Below are 20084 nucleotides of genomic sequence, written 5' to 3' on the forward strand. Positions count from 1 at the left end.
AGGACTTTTTAGGTTTACATGTTTACCTTGTGGGATTAAGGTAGCACCAGTTTTTCACAGAATTTATTGAAGGATTGCCCGACATGTCTGTCTAGATCAGTGTAAAGCAACCGTTTCTGGACGCAGATTGCAAGTGAACTCGTAGACTTCTGGCAGATCATAAGCATTTTTCTTAGAGTTGTAGGCTTTGTGCCTGTTGAGGACCAACATATTTGATAACATTCAGTATACTAGGTAATAAAATAACCTATGTTAATGGTATGAAAACTAATAATATGTAGTTTATTCTTATCTTTTCAGTAGTTAAGTTTAGTTTCAATGTTCATCATCATCAATATCAACTAAATTAAGGGTGCATAATGGCATAAGGCAGAATTATGTTGACAAAGCCACAGAGGCCGCAAATTAGTACCTCAAGGGCTGTTTGCAGGCCACAGGTAGCTAATGACTAATCTAGGTGATACATTAATTAATAAGAGAGATGAAGTGAAACACCTACAACACTGAATAAAACTTTTTGAGTAACTTAAACATTGGATTGATCCATATGGGACAGAGTAGATAGTATTAATAAATTATAAAGTACAATAAGTAATGAATCTATTTTGTAAATGTTGCATATTTCTGTATTATTTTTTTTTTAACTTTTTCCACCCTGTGGGCACTAAGAGGGCCTTTCAGCAAGCCCATTATGGGTTCGGCCAGGCCCACAATGGGGCAACCGGATGGTGAGGGATGGGGCCCGACATATCCGGACGGACCATCTCCCAAAAAATTCCTGGAAATTTTTTGACCCATCCGAATTTGATCCCGGGTCCCCCAGAGCACCAGGCCTCGACTACTTGGCCATCTGGCCGTCCATATTTGCGTATTATTTCTCTCCTAATAAATGGATTATATTGCCTCTAGATACTTAAGAGCAAACAAACTTGTCTTGTAGAAAACAATAAAAACTACTGCCAAGAATGAATAATTATTTATAGTAGCTGGCTATGACTTCAATTATTCTTGAAACAGAATTCAAATATCTCAAATAGTGTTATTTTTTTGGGCTGTAATTTGAAAAAATTGTAGACCTATAAATTCCCACTGTCATCTGTCTCTCCTTAATCTTGAGAACAAAGTTAGATAAACAAAAGATGAGACCAGATATGGAAACCTTAGGGGCAGGAGGCCCAGAGTGACTACATACAAACTTCTGATGCAACCCAGAAGTCATGTTATTTCAATTTAAAAATTCTCTCCAAGAGGTGTTATAGATGACCCTGCACAACTATTACTGATGGAAAAATATGATGTACAGGGGCAAGACACTAATTTGAGATGGAGAGCATATATTTTAAATTTTGAAATGATTAAAAATTGAAGCCCAGCATTGTGACAATGTCACAATAATTTAATAATTATATAAGTTACTTATATAAAGTGTGTGAAGAGTATTATCGAATTTTACCTAATAAAAAAATAATTATTATGACCTATAACATTCTTGGAATAAAAACAATATATTAATTGCTCACACACAACTTTAATTTAGAAAAAAAAAGTACAATTTATCATAAATTGGCATTAAAGCACAAAAGAATTGAATTTATTTTGCTAAATATTTAATGACTGGTAGTAGCTTGTAAAGTTTCTTGGAGGAAATTGTCTGGATCAGGAATGTCACCCAACAGTTCTGAAAAAAATAAATTATTCGATTTTAACATATTTTTTACATATTAAATAAATAAAAATTATTATATATGATTACAATTTTCATTAATTTAAAAAATAATGTAAATATTAAAAATGTTTGTATTAAATTAATTTTTATCTTAGTCAATAATGAATTGATCTATATCATTATTTTTAAAAATATCTATGTAAAATTTTTTCTGTTCCAATTGTAATACTCAATTTATAAACTGCTTTTATCCTATCCTAATATTTCTTAATTTTTATTCTATTACAAATTAATATTTGTATTTAAAATTATATAAAATAATTATACATTTACTACTTCTAACTTGCATGACACGAAAGAAAACAACATATTATTATAAAATAATTAATAAGAAGTAAGAATTTTGTCCCAAATTTCTTATTAAATATTTTAATTTTGTACAAAATAATAATTATATTGGTAAAGTTTATATACAGGTTGTGTTAAGATTAATCATATAATAATGAAACAGTTGGAGGTAATATATTTTAAACAATACAATAAATTACCAATCACATCACAAAATTCTGCAAATGATTGACACGGCAACAGAGATTCCTCATAGTGACAAAGAACTCTATCGCTAGCTTCAAGTAGGGGCTGATCGTTATGACGAATGTACTCTGCAAGCGTTACCGGCCAGTCCTCGTTATTTGTAACTGTAACACGCTGTATTAAAAATAGCAAGTATTATTATAATGTTTGACAAAATGATTTTAATATATTGCTAACAAATATGATCAAATTACATCTATGAATCATCTTAAACTTTTTCTAAAATATCAATTATTTAACGAGAGTAACAAATACTTCGAAAAACAACGTTTTTTAAATAATAAAATTCTTAGATCATTAAATCAGTTCTATTTATTGAGTTCAATTATGACCATAAATCAGATTTAATTCAATGCTATTTAAAACATTATTAAATTTGCTTATTTAAAAATTGTGCTCTTCAAAAATTTGTAATGCAAAAAGCTTAAAAATAAACCAAAAATTCCAGTAACAAGTTGCATAACTTTCTCAGCAAAAGAATTTGAAATAGTGGGTGGCACCATCTGTTATAAAAAGTTTTTAAATAAAATATCATATTATTAATTATTATAAAATGACAAAAAGGTTAAGTTTGAGGGTAGAGATGAGTTTTACAAGAAAATCAAAAATGATCCAAAATGCTAGTAACGAGTGAATTCTTCATTAAGTTTGATCCCACTCGAGATATAACACATGACCCCCTTTCGATCTTTAACCACTAAAATTTAATAGCATCAATCCCTCTAATACATAAACCAGAGGTCCAGAGTCCAAAAATGTATAAATCTTGGAGGGTAATTTTTTGACCTATCGCCATACTTTCCCTCTGCCATATATAACAGCTGGAAAAGTGAAAAATTTTTATAGAGAGCAGTTTTACACTTCCAAAGCAGTTCTTTGTGGAGATGGATAAGTAGTCAGAAAGTAATTTAAATAAAACAGGATAATTTTTTTTTATGAACTAATACTCAAAAATATTTCAACCCAGAACAATTTTTTCATATTTGCTTTGGAATAAATCAATTTTCATTTTAAAATCTAAAAACGCTTTCAAAATTTAAAAAAAAATATGTATTCAGTACAAGTAGGCTAGCCTTTCCTTATCAGGAAAAACGGTAGTATGAATGTACCTACTTATAGGTACAGTACCACTAACCATATTTTAGAATGGCTGAGTGGTTAAGGTGGTAGCCTGCTGCTCTGGAAAACCCAGGATCAAATTCAGATGGGTCAAAAAACCCAGGAATATTTCGAGGGAGTTGTCTGTCCAGATATGTCAGATCTGGACAGACAAAGAACACCTGGTAACCTTTGCAAAGAACACTGGTAAAGGCAAAGTGCAGAAGATTACTGCAAAAGTTCTCTAAAAAGTTCTTCGTTTTTAATGATGAATTTTACTCCACCCTCTTGCATTTAATGATAATGGATTTTATACCAGTGATATCTTCTCTATGCTGCTGATTAAGTTTTCCAAGAAAAATAAGTTTGAGGGCAAAATTTTGGTTTAGAGTGTAATGAGACCAAAAGGATTGGGTCAAGCCCTAATCGGATCAAGTTTGCTGTCAATGTCCAGTGATACTTAGATGAATGTATACAACATTGCCTGATTTCTTACATTCAGAAGAACAATTTTTAAGCAGAATATATCTTCTGGCCAGATCAAACAAGATCTCACTATGCCAAAATTGTACTGGATTATCTATGACAAGAAAATGTCAACCTTGCAACATGTCAGAAATTCAATCAAGGATTTTTGAGCAACTCTTAAGACAGCTGTTCACAAAAAGTGGTGGAAGGCAAAAACAGGAATCAATTGCTGAAAAATGTGAACCAAAGTCATGTACAGAAACTTTCACTGCACACCCAAAGTGGAATTGCCCATGTTTGACTACTAGAATTTTAGAATTACAAAAATAAAAGGTAATGTGAAGCTTTTCATCATCTTTCAAATGACTATTTAGTTCATAGTTTTTTTTTCTTACAAAGTAAAAACTACATTACATAAACTTGTGCAGATTTTTTTCCAGACACTAATTATTATTTATTTTTAGAACTATTTAGAAATAAACATAATTCAAAATTTTTAAAAATAAAAGTAAATTTTATAGGCATATGCTCATATGTTCAAAAGCAATGATTACTAAATAATCTTTTCATGAAATACATGAATTGTTTAGTTCTAACAACTATATATTTTGTCTTCTAAAATCTTTTTAACCTAAAAAAGAATTATATTTAAAATAATATAATATTCTTTTATAGAAGCCTATAATTGTAAGATTTGGCATACTACATAAAAGTCTTTTTATACTCTTTTAGGAGATGGCTGCTGTTGGAACTAGATAATTATCATTATATAGAACGTGCTCAGCAAAATATTAAATAATCATCGTCCACCTTTATCGTTGCCGAGAAAGTTTAATTTAAAACAAACGTTTTCGACCTATTCCATAGGCCATCATCGGGTTGAAAACTGACAATTGGAACAGTTTCGTTCCAGAGGATCGAATATAAATATTTAAATTTCAAAAAATTGACAACGGATTAAAAGATAATAAATAATGAACGAATAGTGTATAAAAAATTATATCTAATAAAAAGCAAACTAGAGAAAATAGAGATTTATAAAAGCAAACTAGAAGGGACATGTATAAATGCAAGGGACGCTGAGGGCCTTCCAGTGGCCTGGAAGTATATTGTTAAAAACTCTGCAAGGAACTCTTAATTTACACATTTATTTTATTGTTCTACATTAGTATTGGTTGATACTTGTATTTAGGAGTATTTCTGAGTTTATTTTTAATTTTTATTTTATTCTTTGTTTTTATTAGATATAATTTTTTATACACTATTCATTTATTATTTATCTTTTAATCCATTGTCAATTTTTTGAAATTTAAATATTTATATTCGATCCTCTGGAACGGAACTGTTCCAATTGTCAGTTTTCAACCTGATGATGGCCTATGGAATAGGTTGAAAACATTTGTTTTAAATTAAACTTTCTCAGCAATGATAAAGGTGTTTGATTATTATTTAGATAATTATCATCTACAGCATAAAAAAAGTTTTGAGAATTTATCATCACTCAAATATATATATATTAAGTTTATCTTTAAAATACCAAAGTAATAAATATTTAAATTTTCCTTATAAACAAAAAATTAATTATACAAAATTAACTTATAAATTTCCACCAAAAAATATCTAAAATTGGGCTTATTTGGAATATTTAATTTAAAAATTAATAACAAGTTAGTTTTTGAGAAATCTGTCTTACAAACTTTTCAAACAATAAATATATAAAACCTACCTTAAAAAATATATTATATAAGGCATCAATTAATCCGAAAAAGACTAATGATGATTTATAGACAGAATAATCTTTAGGAGTTGTATCAGCAAGAGAATTTCCACCTTGGGGTAGCACATGTCTAGCATGAGCCGTAATTAAAGTTCTTTTCAAAAATGCAATGCGTTGTTGTTGCCATTTACTAACTGGTTGAACTACCACTGACATAGTCATCCAATAAAAGGATCCTTCGGCCTAAATAAACAAATTACATTTTAAATATTATAACACGGCAAAAAATTTTTGGTGATTAATATTGTTTATAATTTGCTTTAATATTATTATATAAGTATTGATAAGGATTTCTATAATTTTCAAATATTAATTTAGAGTAATATTTTGATCTACAAAATAATCTGATATTTCAATAAATTTAATTTCTGCTTTATTTATTTAATGTTAAAAATCACAAAACCAATAGGAAACAATTTGAACTTCTATTGAGTTTTCATAAAATAAAATTATAATAAATGAATTTGATACAACTAGTAATTCATATTTACACAACATTTTAATTTGAAATTGAATAATACTACTAAGTTTTCACATAATAAGCTTATTGGAAAAACCCACTGTGTCTAATTTTTATATTACCTAATATAAAAACTATTAAAGTTTGTATACACATGCATGAGCTATATACACAAATATACAGTGTGTACTGAAAGTTCCCTTATTTTGTTTATATATAGAACATGACCTGTATACAAAATATAAATGAACAATACTTATGCACAAGCCTTCATTTGTACACATTTACATTGTATTTGTACTCAGTAATTTTAGAGTAGTGTAAAGTACTATTTTTAGTATCTTAGGAAACCGACACTAACTGCGGCCGGTAAAACTTCCGTTAACCTAACGGGTACTTTACGCGGATTCGAGATTAGTTTGCCAGGCCTGGGCTTTTACGCGTGCACCGAAAAATTAGTAAGAATAACGACAGATATCAAGTCAAAGCAAAAAAGTTTCAAATATATTTAATTAGTAAATAGAATTTACTATGTACAATTTGTCAATAATCAAAAAAAAATTTATTAATGAAAATCAACAAGTCAACCCGACAATAAACTCAGCTACTTAGCTTAACTTAATATTAATTCCCCTTTTGAAAATTCGACAAATCAAATACTTAGAAACTATGCACAGAATCTCTTACGAACTAAACGTCTATCCGTCACCTCACTATACTAGGAACCTATTTCCTCAATCCTTGCGTTATCGTCAAATTGAACTCCTTTTTAACACCTTGGATAGCCTAATTCTCAATCAGAACTTCGACCAGGAATCACCTCGTCATTCTTCGGTTGACGTGCTGGTTTTATGCTGTGAGGTGACGTCACAACTCAGCTGGGTTACTCCCCTTATTTACATACTTAGTTTTCTAACATTAAGTTTCTTTCTGGCAGCTTTAATTTTCCGACAAAAGCTTATAAACCGTTTACAAAGTATTTAGCACAATTTTCTGGGATGTTATTACGGTTTAGTAAGTATTTCTAGTGCGTGTGGGGATTCCCCCCTCCATCTTTTTTTTTTTTTTTTCTGCAGACAGTTTACTTCCACTGGGCAGCGCAAGTACGCTAGATTTTCCTATGGCGCTCATTTTTTTTCGTGAGTTGGTTTATCTTCTTTTTTCGTTATTACTAAGAGAGTGGTGGGGAACACTTGTCCTAAATAAACATAAGCCCCAAACAAAATATAATAAAACGAAAAATAATAATAAAATAAAAATAACGCTCAGACTCAGTTCCTTACAGTAGTTCACCTGGATGCAGAGATCCACTTAATGACACACATTCCTACTTATGTATTGTAACATCTTTGGTGTGATATCTGCTATGTTTGCTGAAATGTTGCATTTCAGGTCATTCAAATTGTGGAAATTATTTTACAAACTATTTGCAAGATACCTCCATAAAAAGAAATTTGATAAAGTCAAGTCTGGATATTGAGATAACTACAACTCATTAGAAATGATGTGGTAATGAAAAAAACTGATCCAGGTTTCACAAAACCTTTCAACAAATTCTTACAAAGCAGGCTTACTTAGTGATACCTTGTTGAATAACTTTTCCTTCAAAATATTTACACAATCATTCGTAAGATTTTGTGTCAAAATAAGCTTTTCAAAGGTGTAACTATTTGTTTCAGATTAAGAACCATACTCAGGGGGGGGGGTGCTGTAGTTGCTGAGGCTGCTGGTGCATTTTGAAGTGGAGTTGTGCCTGTTGCAGCTAAGTTTTGGTAATTGGTCTTTATTATGGATAAGTTTATTAAATCTAAAGAGTGTGTGAATCGGGATAGTGCCAAAGAAAAAGCAGCAGCTTTTAAGAAGAGCGCTATGTTATCAAGAACACCACCAGGTAAACATTTGCGATCCTGTCCCACTGGAAGTGCTGTTAAAGTGAGAGACACTAGAAAGAATTTGGATCAAGAATTATTATTAGAAGAGTTAAGAGGTATGTTGAATGAAATGAAGGATGCTATAGAATTAAAAATAGAGATGGAATTGTGTTTAGTAAAAGACAATTTTGTGGAAATGAACAATAAGATTAATATATTGATGGAGAGAATTAATAAGTTAGAATCCATTCACGACTGCAGAAATGACCAATGATATGCAAATTATCACTATTCTAAACAAAAGAGTTAACACATTTAAAAGTAATTTAAGGAAAAGAAATTTGGTATCGTTTAATGTGGAGATGAATGACAGCAAAAACCTTTTAGATACACTATCAAAGTTAATTCGGGAAGTTGTCAGTTTATCGAATGTCCTTCTTGACTGTGTTAGACTCACAAAAAATACCAGAAATAATACGATGGTTTTGGTTACCTGCATTTCCATGGAAGCAAAAAGAGAAATATTGAGTGATTGGAAGAGTAATTGTACCAAATTGGATGTTTCTGATTGGAGGAAGGCAGTGTGCATAAGGGAGGACCTTTCCATTGAATGTAGAGAGAAGAAAAAAGAACAGATGGACAATTTAAGACAGGCCAGAAAGGAGGGGAAAATTGCATATTTCAAAGGTGATAAATTGGTGATAAGTGAAAACTCTCACAAGGTCGGCAGAGATAAAGATGAGGATGGCTGTGTCAGTGATTATCTTTTAGGAGTAAGCATGATTCACTAAAAGTTCTCAGTTAGAACATGAACAGATGGAAGAAGGAATATGAAATGGAGTACTGGAACACTGTGAGGTGAATTGGATTCAAGAAAGCCATGTAAGTAATGCATACGAATTTTATAAGATTAATGCTACTAGTATATCTGACAAAAGGCGAAAAAGAGGTGGGATGGTACTGATGATTGATAAAGAATTGAAAGATGTGGTGGTTCATCCCTTTGAAGATTGGTTATTTGAGGTACATTGGAAAAATATTAAGTTTATTTTTGTCTATATTAGAATAGAAGTTTATGTTAAATGTTATAAGTTCCTTAAGTCATTGTTTGATTCTTTTCAAAATGAAGGAATACATTTATTAGGTGATTTTAATGGCAGAATTGGAACTTTGAATGAAATGGAGTGGGGAGATAGTGTTTTCCCCTTGTTGGATTATAGTGTTTATCAGAGCTCGGAAGACAAATGTATCAACAAGATAGGTCTGAAGTTAGTGGAATTATGTCAAGCAAAAGGTTTGATGATTGTGAATGATCAAGTTAAGGAGAATGTACAGGAAAAATATACTTTTATCTCATATTTGGGTAAAAGTATAATTGATTATTTGTGTATAAACAGTCTGGCAACAGAAATTATTGTATTTTAGTATAGATGACTGTATTGAATCTGATCATATGATGCTGCATCTTGAAGTTTCTGCCAAACGGTTGGAAAAAAAGGGCTATCCTAGACAATTGGTCCAGTTTAATAGACGATGGAAAAAGGAATGGCAGGAGGCATTTGTAAGTGAAATATACAGTATTTATTGAGACAGGCAATTTGATGATAGGATGAGCGAATTAAATGAACTTACTGTCATGGTGTTTGATATAATGGAGAAATTTAGACACAAAAAAAGAGGAGTTAAACGCTTCTCCAGGTATAATTCAGAGTGATTCGATGATGAGTGCTTAGAACAAAAGGTTAATGTGAAAAATAAGGAAGAGAGTTGGAGAGGATTGGAGATTGGAAGAATATTTGTTATTGAAGCAAAATTTCAGAGTGCTTTGTAAAAGTAAGAAACAGGAATATTTGACCAGTTTTAATCAACTGCTTTCAAAGTGTAAGTCAAGTCAAATGTTTTGGGAATTTATTTGTAAATTAAAAGGTAGAAGTAAATTCCGTATTCCAGAGGAGATTAAAACTGAATTGCTTATGCACCTTAAAAGTTTATTGTTTAGTGATAATCTAGATAAGGAAATTATTTGTTTGGAGATGATATTTGTAAGTTATCTTGACAGGCATATCTCTCTCGAAGAACTAGATATTGCTCTGAGTGAGGCAAGGTCAGGTAAAGCAGCTGGCCCGGATGGTATTCCGACGGAATGTTGGAAACTGGTAGGTGAGCGATTGCAACAGAAGCTGTTGGATATTTTTAATGAAGTTCTGGTAACTGGAATTTACCAAACAAAAAATGCAAACAGCCCTGAGCAATTCAGACCCATCAGTTTATTACCAGTACTTGGGAAAATTTTGGATGGGCTAATAATAAACAGAATTTATTACCACCTCCAGAAAAATGACAAACTTAACGAACAGCAGTTTAGCTTTAGACAAGGACGGTCAACAATCCAAGCCACCCTCCGGGTAAAAGACTTTATAACAAATGCGTGGGAGAAGGAAGAACACGCCATGATAATTTCCGTTGATTTTAAAAAAGCATTCGACTACTTGTGGTGGCCGAGTGTATTTAAACGACTTAACAAGACAGAATGCCCTACAAACATGCAAGAAATACTTAGGAATTATTTACATAACAGAAAAGCAGGCTACTTTTCTAATAACATTAACATTATAAAGCAGGTTACCAGAGGATGCCCACAGGGCTCGAGAAGTGGACCAGGCCTCTGGAACCTGGCATTCGACAGCCTGTTAGAAGAATACGACCAAACAGCAAGAGCAAAGATACAGGCTTTTGCGAATGATGTCGTTCTAATGATAGCGAACAAGAATTGCAACAGGCTAGCAGAGGAAAGAAACAGAGCCCTGGAGAAGATAAACAAGTGGAGTCAAATACATAAACTGGAAATAAATTATAAAAAATGTGAGCTCATGGTGTGTTCAAAAAACTTAGGAAGAGGACAACTTAAAAAACAAATTGGCATATATATCAACGGAAACAGAATCAAAAATGTAAACGAGATGAGATACCTGGGCATCATTTTCGACAGGGTGCTCAGCTGGAAAGAACACACAAATAAAATCCACCAAAGAATGCTTGAGAAAAGCAACACACTCATGCAAATTTCTAGAAATGTCTGGGGCTTGAACCACCGGTCAGGAAGATTGATATACAGAGCGGCGATCGAGCCTGTAATCCTGTATGGAGTACAGGTGTGGGGTGAATTGGCAAACAAAGTTGAAACAAAAAGAAAACTACGATCAATACAAAGGAAATACATGATAAACATTTGTAAGGCCTACAGAACGGCCCGAACGGATGCATTGTTGGTTCTAGCAAATATCTTACCAATAGACCTCAAGATCAAACAACTCGTATGGGAATGGTCCCTAATAAAGGAAGACGTTAACTGCTTAAACAGCAAAGAAATAAAAGACAAAATCAAGAAGGGAAAATTGCCATCGGACATTGGTGAACTCATTCAAAAAATAAAGGAAAACCAACTGGAAAAAGCAACGAAAAACATGGACACAATTAGACATCCAGCGGAAGAGATCAGTTATAAAGCAGACATAGAACAAACACATAACAACCAGGAAGAACAATGGAAAATTTTTACGGATGGATCAAAGAACTCGGAAGGCTCCAAAGCTGGAGTAGTTATATATGACCCAAAAAATTTTAAAACATATCAGGTGAGTTTAAAAATGGCTAAACATTGCACAATAACTCAAGCGGAGCTCTGGGCAGTCTTCAAGGCTTTGCAACACGTAGACAATAAACTCCAGAGTTTTAAGGGACCAATAAAGGTTTACATAGATAGCAGAGTCGTAATCCACACACTGAGGAATCAAAACGGAAGGACACAACTGGCCAACGAACTTATTGAACTGGCCCAGAAATTAGGCAAAAATAAAATAATAAAATTCCAGTGGATCCCTGGACACAAGGGAAATGAGGGGAATGAGGTGGCGGATAAGTTGGCAAAGAGAGCCGCATTAAAAAATCTCCCAACAACATATAAAAGAATACCACTCAATATTATCAAGAACAAAATCAAAGAAATAGTCGAACAACAATGGCAGGAGGAGTGGGAACACTCCACAACTGGAAGAACCCTATACAGATTCATACCAACAACCAACAATAAACAAACATACAGACATCTGAGACCCAACTATGAGGTCACACTGTCTGCTAGGACATGGAAATTTCAACGCATATCTTTTCCGCTTCAGCAAAAAAAAACAACGATAAGTGCGACACCGATACCGACAAAATAGATGATGTCTCCCACTATCTCTACGAATGTAGCAAATATGAACACCAACGAGAGAAATTCCAAGGACAGTGTGTTATAGCTGGATCTAATTGGCCACCAAAAGAGAGTGAATTGACTCAAAACAGAACCCTATATAGGCATCTTTGCAATTTCATTAAAGCAACCAGAAAGCTATCGTCACCAAAGGAAAGAAGAAGCGAAAACCATCGAAAAGATAACCCAATGAACAGTAGACTGACACTGACATCTCAAAAAGAGACTGGCAGACATTCGGAATAGCATCTGGATCAATACAACAGAATTGATATTCTGTAAATAATGTAAATACTATCAAATGTTAAGCTTAAATTGTTTAAATGTTTACCTTGATAATTGCGTTGTAGGCAAAGTAGCCACAATTGTAAATTTTATGATTTTTGTATTCTAATTTTGCTATTTTGTTTTTTTTTTTAAATATTGCCGGGTTTAGGCGACTCGTGTGATCCCCTCTGACTTCACCTTCTATCCTTCTCTTTACTCTCCCGCTTTTATTCTTCGCTCCTTTCATTTCTTTAGGGCTAAGTCTGTCAGCAAGACAGACAGCTTTCTTAAACTTTACTCTAAATAAATAAATAAATAACTGGAATTTACCCTGATGTCTGGAAAATGGCAAAAATATTCCCCATTTTAAAATCAGGAGATGTAAACAATACAAACAATTACAGAGGAATTGCATTGTTAAACAATGTTAGCAAAATTTTTTCAACGATCCTATGTAAAAGGCAGTTGTTTTGGGCAGAGAGTGATCATTTCTGTCAGAGATGCAAGTGGGTTTCCGTCAAGGGTATTCCACAGTGGACCATATTTTTGTTTTGTGGAATTTATTAAAAGAAAGGCTAATCAAAAAATGCTGAAAAGTATCAATATATACTTGTTTTGTGGATTTCCGGGTTGCATTCGACTCAGTGAATCATCTGAAATTATGGAGGAGGCTTGCTGATTTGAGGTTAAGCTATAAAATATTGAATTTATTAAAATCAATGTACACAAATACATCAGCATTTTTGCTGGTTAATGGTACTTCTTCTGAATCCTTCTACTGTAACAAAGGAGTATGGCAGGGATGCCCGCTGAGTCTATTACTGTTTTCTTTATATATCGATGGTTTGGTAAATAGATTGAATGAGATTTCAAGATTTAATGGCTTATGGTTAGGAAATAATACTTATATCATGGTTCTGTTGTACGCAGATGATGTGGTGATTGTACCTGACAGCTGTTTGAATTACAGTTGGCAATTGATGGTCTTCTGAGTTTCTCAACTGAGATGGATTTGCAGATTAATATTAAAAAAACTAAGATAATGGTTTTTCAAAATGGTAGTAAAAGATCAAGTAAACATATAAGTACCTGGGCCTTTGGCTTGAATATAATCTTAATATGAAAGACCACTTTGAGATTACTGCAAGGAAAGCTAAAGGTGCTTTGGTGAAATTATGTAAAATTGTTAATATCCCAGGGTTAACCTTGCATTCTCCACATTTCAGGTTATTTGATTCAACAGTTAAATCTGTTATGTCGTATGGTGCTCAGGTCTGGGGTTTGGCTAATGTCAATAATTTTGAGATACTTCATAGAGAATTTTAGAAGAAAATGTTGGGCTTCAGATTTCATGCATTGAATGTGTTTGTTTTATGGGAAACTGGACAGGTACTGCTGAAAATCTTTTTCATAAAAGCAGTTCTGAAATATTATGTAAGAATATTGGAATTATCTAGGGATAGGTTACCTAGAATCAGTATGGAAAGAATGAGGATGAAAGTGGAGAGTAACTCATAGTGGCTGGATTTCGGTAATATGGTTACTGAGAAACAAATTGACAGATGGAAAGAATGAATACCGTCCATAATATTGAGATGTATAGAACTGGAACTACAGGAGATGAAGAATGTGTTGAATAGTTCTGGGTTGTTGCATTATTATTGTGTGGTTAAGCCTGATTTTGGCATGGCAAGTTAAGGGATGTTGGAATCTCTATTGCGATGAAAAAACAGATTGCGAGACTGCAGTTAAATTGTTGTCAAGAAGTGCTTCTTTGGTATGTATAATTTGTAACCAGATCTATAGTTATAGCAACTGGTGTTTCCATATGTTTAGCAATTGTATGATGTGTACAGGGAATACTTAAGAATGTTGCACGGTAGTTCTAACTCCAATTTTTCGGATTTGTTAAGATTTAACAAGATGTTAAAGAAATTAGATGGTTTGAGTTAAAAGAATTTTCTGTTTTGTTCTTTTCCCCTTTGATACTGTATTCAATTATATGTCAAATAAATTATTATTATTACAAGAACCATACTCAACAATGGTCACATTTCCCATTTCCCACTTTTCAATCAATGATACATGGTTACCCACATCATATGGATTTGTCTGTAACATTTTCAAGATCATCACAAATCTAAATCAGTGCTGCTCTCTTATTACTTTTTCAACATGTCAGGAAATAATTTTCAAAACGAGTAAAGAAACTTTTGATATACCATGTATGTAAGAAACTTTTAATTTTTCTTTTTTGCAAATATAAACACAGTAAACCCCTGCTAACTTTGATGGCATAGGAAAACAAAAAGGCATGTGGTATATAGTACAGTAATTTATTTTGACAGCTATATATGGAAATTATGCTGAGCTTCAATAGATTATACTGCTGAATTTATTACTATAGGAAATGAGCTAAAAAAATTTCCTGACAATACAGTTGTAATATCTTATTATACAAAAGTAAAGCAAAAGCCCAGAGAAATTCACTAATGGCATGTTACATACTAAGGTTTGTTGTTTGTTGTTGGTATGCCAAGCCTAAACTTGTGCAGACAAAAATAAAATATCATTACTAAAGATCAAATGTTGAAGAATTACTATATGTAATATAAAAATTCTATTTATTAGTAGAGCCCATATATGTAAAATTCAATAAAAAATACAATGAATCTTACAAATTTGACTATGCATCACCAAAACTCTGTTACTAGACCTGGACCTGGAACTGGGAAACCTTTTGCTTATGACTTGATTCTTAGTACCACTTCATTTGAATGTAAACTTCACCTCATCTGAGTCATCTCTTTTTTATGTGGCAGATGTGGTGACTTTACAATGTATCCACCCACTCGCTCTATTTATGTACTTACACAGTAACATTTTATTTGATTCTAGCAGTTGGTTTTTTTACTTATGTAATATACTTCACAATTTTATAAGATTTTTTTTTTGTGTTGTCCAGTAACAATTTGGGGGTGGGAGATCATTCTTTTAACTTCCTGTGGAAGTCTCTCCCACCCTGAAGATGTTATTTTTGGATGATAATGTCATTTTTTCTATCTGCAGCCTTTGTAAGTGAGTTTTAACTTTTACAATTTTGTCCGGGAAAGTGCAATAATCTAGCCTTAATGAAACGAAATGCCCCAAAATAAATAGAACAACAAACTAAAAATAATCGCTAAACAAAATAGAACGGTTCAGAATCAACTCCTTACACAGTATACAGCCATATACAGTGTTTACTAACTTACTGACTACAATAATATAATGCACAGTATCACATAGAGTTATGAATTTCAAAAACACTCATTAATTGGGCTGCAATTTGAAAAACCTGTAGTCCTATAAATTCCCACTGTCATCCATCTATCCATCTTTCCTTAATCTCGAAAACAGAGTTAGATAGATGAAAGATGAGACCAGACATGGAAACTTTAGGGGCAGGAGGTACCGATTAATTATTGATATACAAGAACTTCTGATAAAAACTGGAAGTCACGTTATTTCAATTTTAAAATTTTTCTTTGAAAAGTGTTAGTTAGATGACTGGCATGACTACTGTTAAAGGAAAATATGTTGTACAGGGGCAAGCCACTACTAATTTTGAGATAGAGAGAATGTATTTTAAACTATATAAATTAAAAATTGCAGCCCTATTGTGACAATGTCACAATAAATAATTGTTTGTTATAATGTGGTTATAATTATTGTCACTCATTAATTGTAATTTTTTGATTGTCAAGAAATTTTAAATTGCTGTACAATTTTTCAAAAAAATTTGTCTGAGTTAGCAGAGGTTTACTGTAATATTCCAATAAAAATATATTACAGTAAATACTTGCTTGCTTAATCCATATAATAGACCCATTAGTCATTGTATATTAAACTTCTCTTCTGTAGGTATAAATTTTATTTTATTGTACATTAACTTAATCTATGCAGGGATGGCTACTAGCATGTAGGTAAAACATAGCCAAAAGAACAAAATAACAATTTACTAATGTTGCAATGAATAGTATATTCGGCCGCAGGCCAAATACCAAATATTCAGTCAGGAGCGTGGCTGAATAGCCGAATATTCGGCCAAACTATTTGACTTGATTAATGCACGTACAAAAATTGGCACGCAAACCGCATTATGGCATGGATCATGTACCCTGCTCTCTATTGGCCCGCTGTCACTACGCTTCACCAATCGCATTAATTCTTGACAGTTGTAGTGGACAGACATGAGCGTCATGGCAGTATGTGATAAGTGATGATATCAAATGTGGATAACAATGAAATGACCTACATGTGTAAATAATGGAAAAAGAACAGAGAAGGACCGCAAAGTGAAAATGTGAAAATAAATATGAAATTGAGTTGATAACATGTAAGGAACTGAGTTCGAACGTTATTTTTATTTTATTATTATTTCTGTTTTATTATCTTTTGTTTGAGGTTTATGTTTATTTAGGACGAAGGTTCCCCACCACTCTCTTGTTAGTAATGAAAAATGAAGATAAAACAACTCACGGAGAAATAAGCGCCGTAGGAAAAATCTTGCGCACTTGCGCTGCCCGGCGGAAGTAACAGTCCGCAGAGAAAAAAAATGGAGGGGGGAGTCCCCACAATCACTAGTAGAGAAATACTTGATAAACCATCTTAAACATCCCAGAAAATTATGATAAATATTTTGTAAACGGTTTATAAGCTTTGTCGGAAACTTAAAGCTGCCAGAAAAGAAAGTTAATGTTAGCAACTAAGTATGTAAATAAGGGGAGTAACCCAGCTCAAGTGTGACGTCACCTCACAGTATAAAACCCGTACGTTAACCGAAGAAGGAGAGGTGATTTCCAAACAGAGGTGAATTCCAAATCGAGGCGACTGTGAGAGTGAGGTAGATTCGAAAGCGAAGTATTTTCTGATAGAAGTCCAGATTGATAATTGGACGATCCAAGGTGCTAAAGAGGAGTTCGATTGACGATTTGACGATATCGAAAGTATTGAGGAAATAGTTTTCTTCGTATAGTGAGGTGACGGATAGACGTTTAATTAGTAAGAGATTTTGTTCATAGTTTCTAAGTATTTGATTGTTGAATTTTCAAAGGGGAAATTAATATTAAGTTAAGCTAAGTAGCTGAGTTTATTGTCGGGTTGACTTGTTGATTTTCGTTAATAAATTTTGTTTGGATTATTGACATTTGTACGTAGTACGTTCTAGTTGCTAATTAAATATATTTGAACTTTTGATCTGACTTGATATTTATCGTTATTACTACTAATTTTTCGGTGCACGCTTAAAAGCCCAGGCCTGGCAAACTAATCTCGAATCCGCGTAAAGTACCCGTTAGGTTAACGGAAGTTTTACCGACCATAATTATAGTCGGTTTCCTAAGATACTAAAATTAAGTACTTTACAAACATAATCAAACGAGTCGAGGCAGCTTATTGGTGTGAAATTCGCAGCTGTCAATGCCAAATAATTGTTCTCATAGACTTCAAAAAGCTAAATGCTTGTAATGAAAGTCACTTAGTGTGCACGGACGAAAGCCTGGGGCTGTTCGGGCTACCAAGCTGTCTCAAATCTGTGAAATCACAACTGTGACTTATACCAATGTCCTCTCGGTCTCTTTTCTCCGTTATCACCAACTCCGTTATCATGTAATTGAAAAATGGGAAATTTTTTCTTAACACACCTGAACTTTACAAAAGAACACACCCTTAAATTTATAAGTTTCTAGCACCAGTAGTTTTGGCTCTGCATTAATTATCCTCCGAGGACTTGTTCTTTTGTATACGAGTATATAGATGACTAAACCACGTAATAAGTAGGTAGTTTTCATTTGATTTGTTACCTTTTTCTGATCTCTTAAAAAAATAACTTAGTTATATTACCTTTCCTTTGATCTTTTAGATAAATAAGCAAAAAATTGCACTTTCTTGAACTTGAAATGTATGTTCAGCATTAATAAAAGTTACCAAACTGATTAATTTACTGTGTTTTTGTTATTTCTTATTCCTGTTTTTAGGTATTCAGTATTTGGCCAAATAGCGAAAAATAGGCCGAATACCGAATAGTAACTGAATATTCGTTGCATAACTACAATTTACATTTTTCATATATGATGAGGGTTATTGTATCAACAGGAAACACAGTTTCCTAGAATAGAAAAACTATTGATATAGTAATTGTGTAGCAATGTCAGAGATCCTTTTAGCATATTAGAAAAGTGAAGAATATATAAAATTTCCTTTCAAAATAATGTCACAAATACTATAGGCTGCTATGTAGGAACAATATCAAGAATGCTTGTTATTAGAGAAGTAGAACATATCCTAATATTATTTTTGTCTACTAGTACGTACTTTCTATTATCAGGACTTATTAGACTGGTTTTAAGGATTCTGCGACACAGTTTCACAGATCAGAAATTTATTTTATTTGATCAAATAAAATAAATATTTACTTGCTGTTTGGAAGAAAATTAAATTTAAAAAACATACCTCAAAAGAATTCTCTATCCACTTATCAACTGGAGTTTCTAGAAAGTTAGAAATATTCTTCTCCTCTCTTGCAACACAACGTGTTCTAAATAAAAAGAGCCAATCTTACATTTGGTATAAACATATATATTTAGAAATAAGAATATTGTGTATAAGGTTCTCAAACTGAAAAATTTAATGAGACTTGGTACTGTATGTTAATTAATAAAATAGAAACACTGTTATATTCAGCTGCATCTATTTTCACATTTTTTATGTTGAGGATGGCCTCAACTTAAAAAATAAATGGAATAGAATATATTTTAAAAAATTCAACCCTGGAATGTTAAAATGTTACAAATCATAACATTCAAATAAATTCAAACTTATTTTTAAATAAAGAAAAAAGTCAAATTTAAAACTGTACAATCTTAAAAAAAATAATTATAAATGTAAATTAAATATCTTAGTTCATTGTAATCATGCTTCCAATTCATAAATAAATTTTGAATGAAGAGTAAACTACTCATATAAATTTTAAAATTGACATAGATGATTCATACTCTAACATTAGTGAGAAAATTAACCAAATCTAGACTTTATTAATTCACAAAAACATGAGAAGTGGCTATTGAATAATATTAAAATCCACACTTGATCCACAATAGTTATCTACAGCCACTCTAAAAACCAGAGGAATGTTAGATTTATCTTTCTTGATCAAAATGGAATTTTTTCCATAATACTTACAGCTGCTTAATGGCCATTGAGACTGATATGGTGTTAGATTCTTATTCGCTTCAAATTAATAATGAAGTGTGTTTGTTGATTCTTTTTTTTTACGGCTCAAATAATAAAAGAAAAAATAAAGAAATAAATATTGCAAGAAAAAATTGTTTAAAACAAATAATTTTTTTGTGAGCACTATGTTGGCCTTTCTTTATTGCTAGACTTATTACACCATTACTGGATGATGTAATAAATCCAATAAGTGTAATAGGTTAGCCTTAGAAAATCACTATTTTTCAAAAAGAATGCATTTTGGACCTTAAGTCCCTCATCAGCTTTTTATAATATAACTATATTTTAGGAATAGAACATGCAAGATAGATTATGATGACAGTAAAAATTTAAGGTTGTAATTCAACTTGCATATT

General features: G+C 32.2%; 1 protein-coding gene across 1 annotated transcript in view; it reads right to left on the minus strand.

Moving 5' to 3' along the window:
* Nucleotides 1-1508: 1508 nt before the first annotated feature.
* The window catches only part of poe (E3 ubiquitin-protein ligase-like protein poe), a 187860-nt gene continuing 169284 nt past the window's right edge, over nt 1509-20084 (minus strand). The window contains 4 exon segments of the mRNA XM_067288343.1: nt 1509-1678; nt 2215-2374; nt 5553-5786; nt 18949-19033. Coding sequence (XP_067144444.1) covers nt 1608-1678; nt 2215-2374; nt 5553-5786; nt 18949-19033 — 550 coding nt within the window. The 3' untranslated portion in view covers nt 1509-1607.

The sequence above is a fragment of the Centruroides vittatus genome, unplaced genomic scaffold, assembly GCF_030686945.1.
Source record: "Centruroides vittatus isolate TY-2023 unplaced genomic scaffold, ASM3068694v2 scaffold_861, whole genome shotgun sequence".
Taxonomy (NCBI): domain Eukaryota; kingdom Metazoa; phylum Arthropoda; class Arachnida; order Scorpiones; family Buthidae; genus Centruroides; species Centruroides vittatus.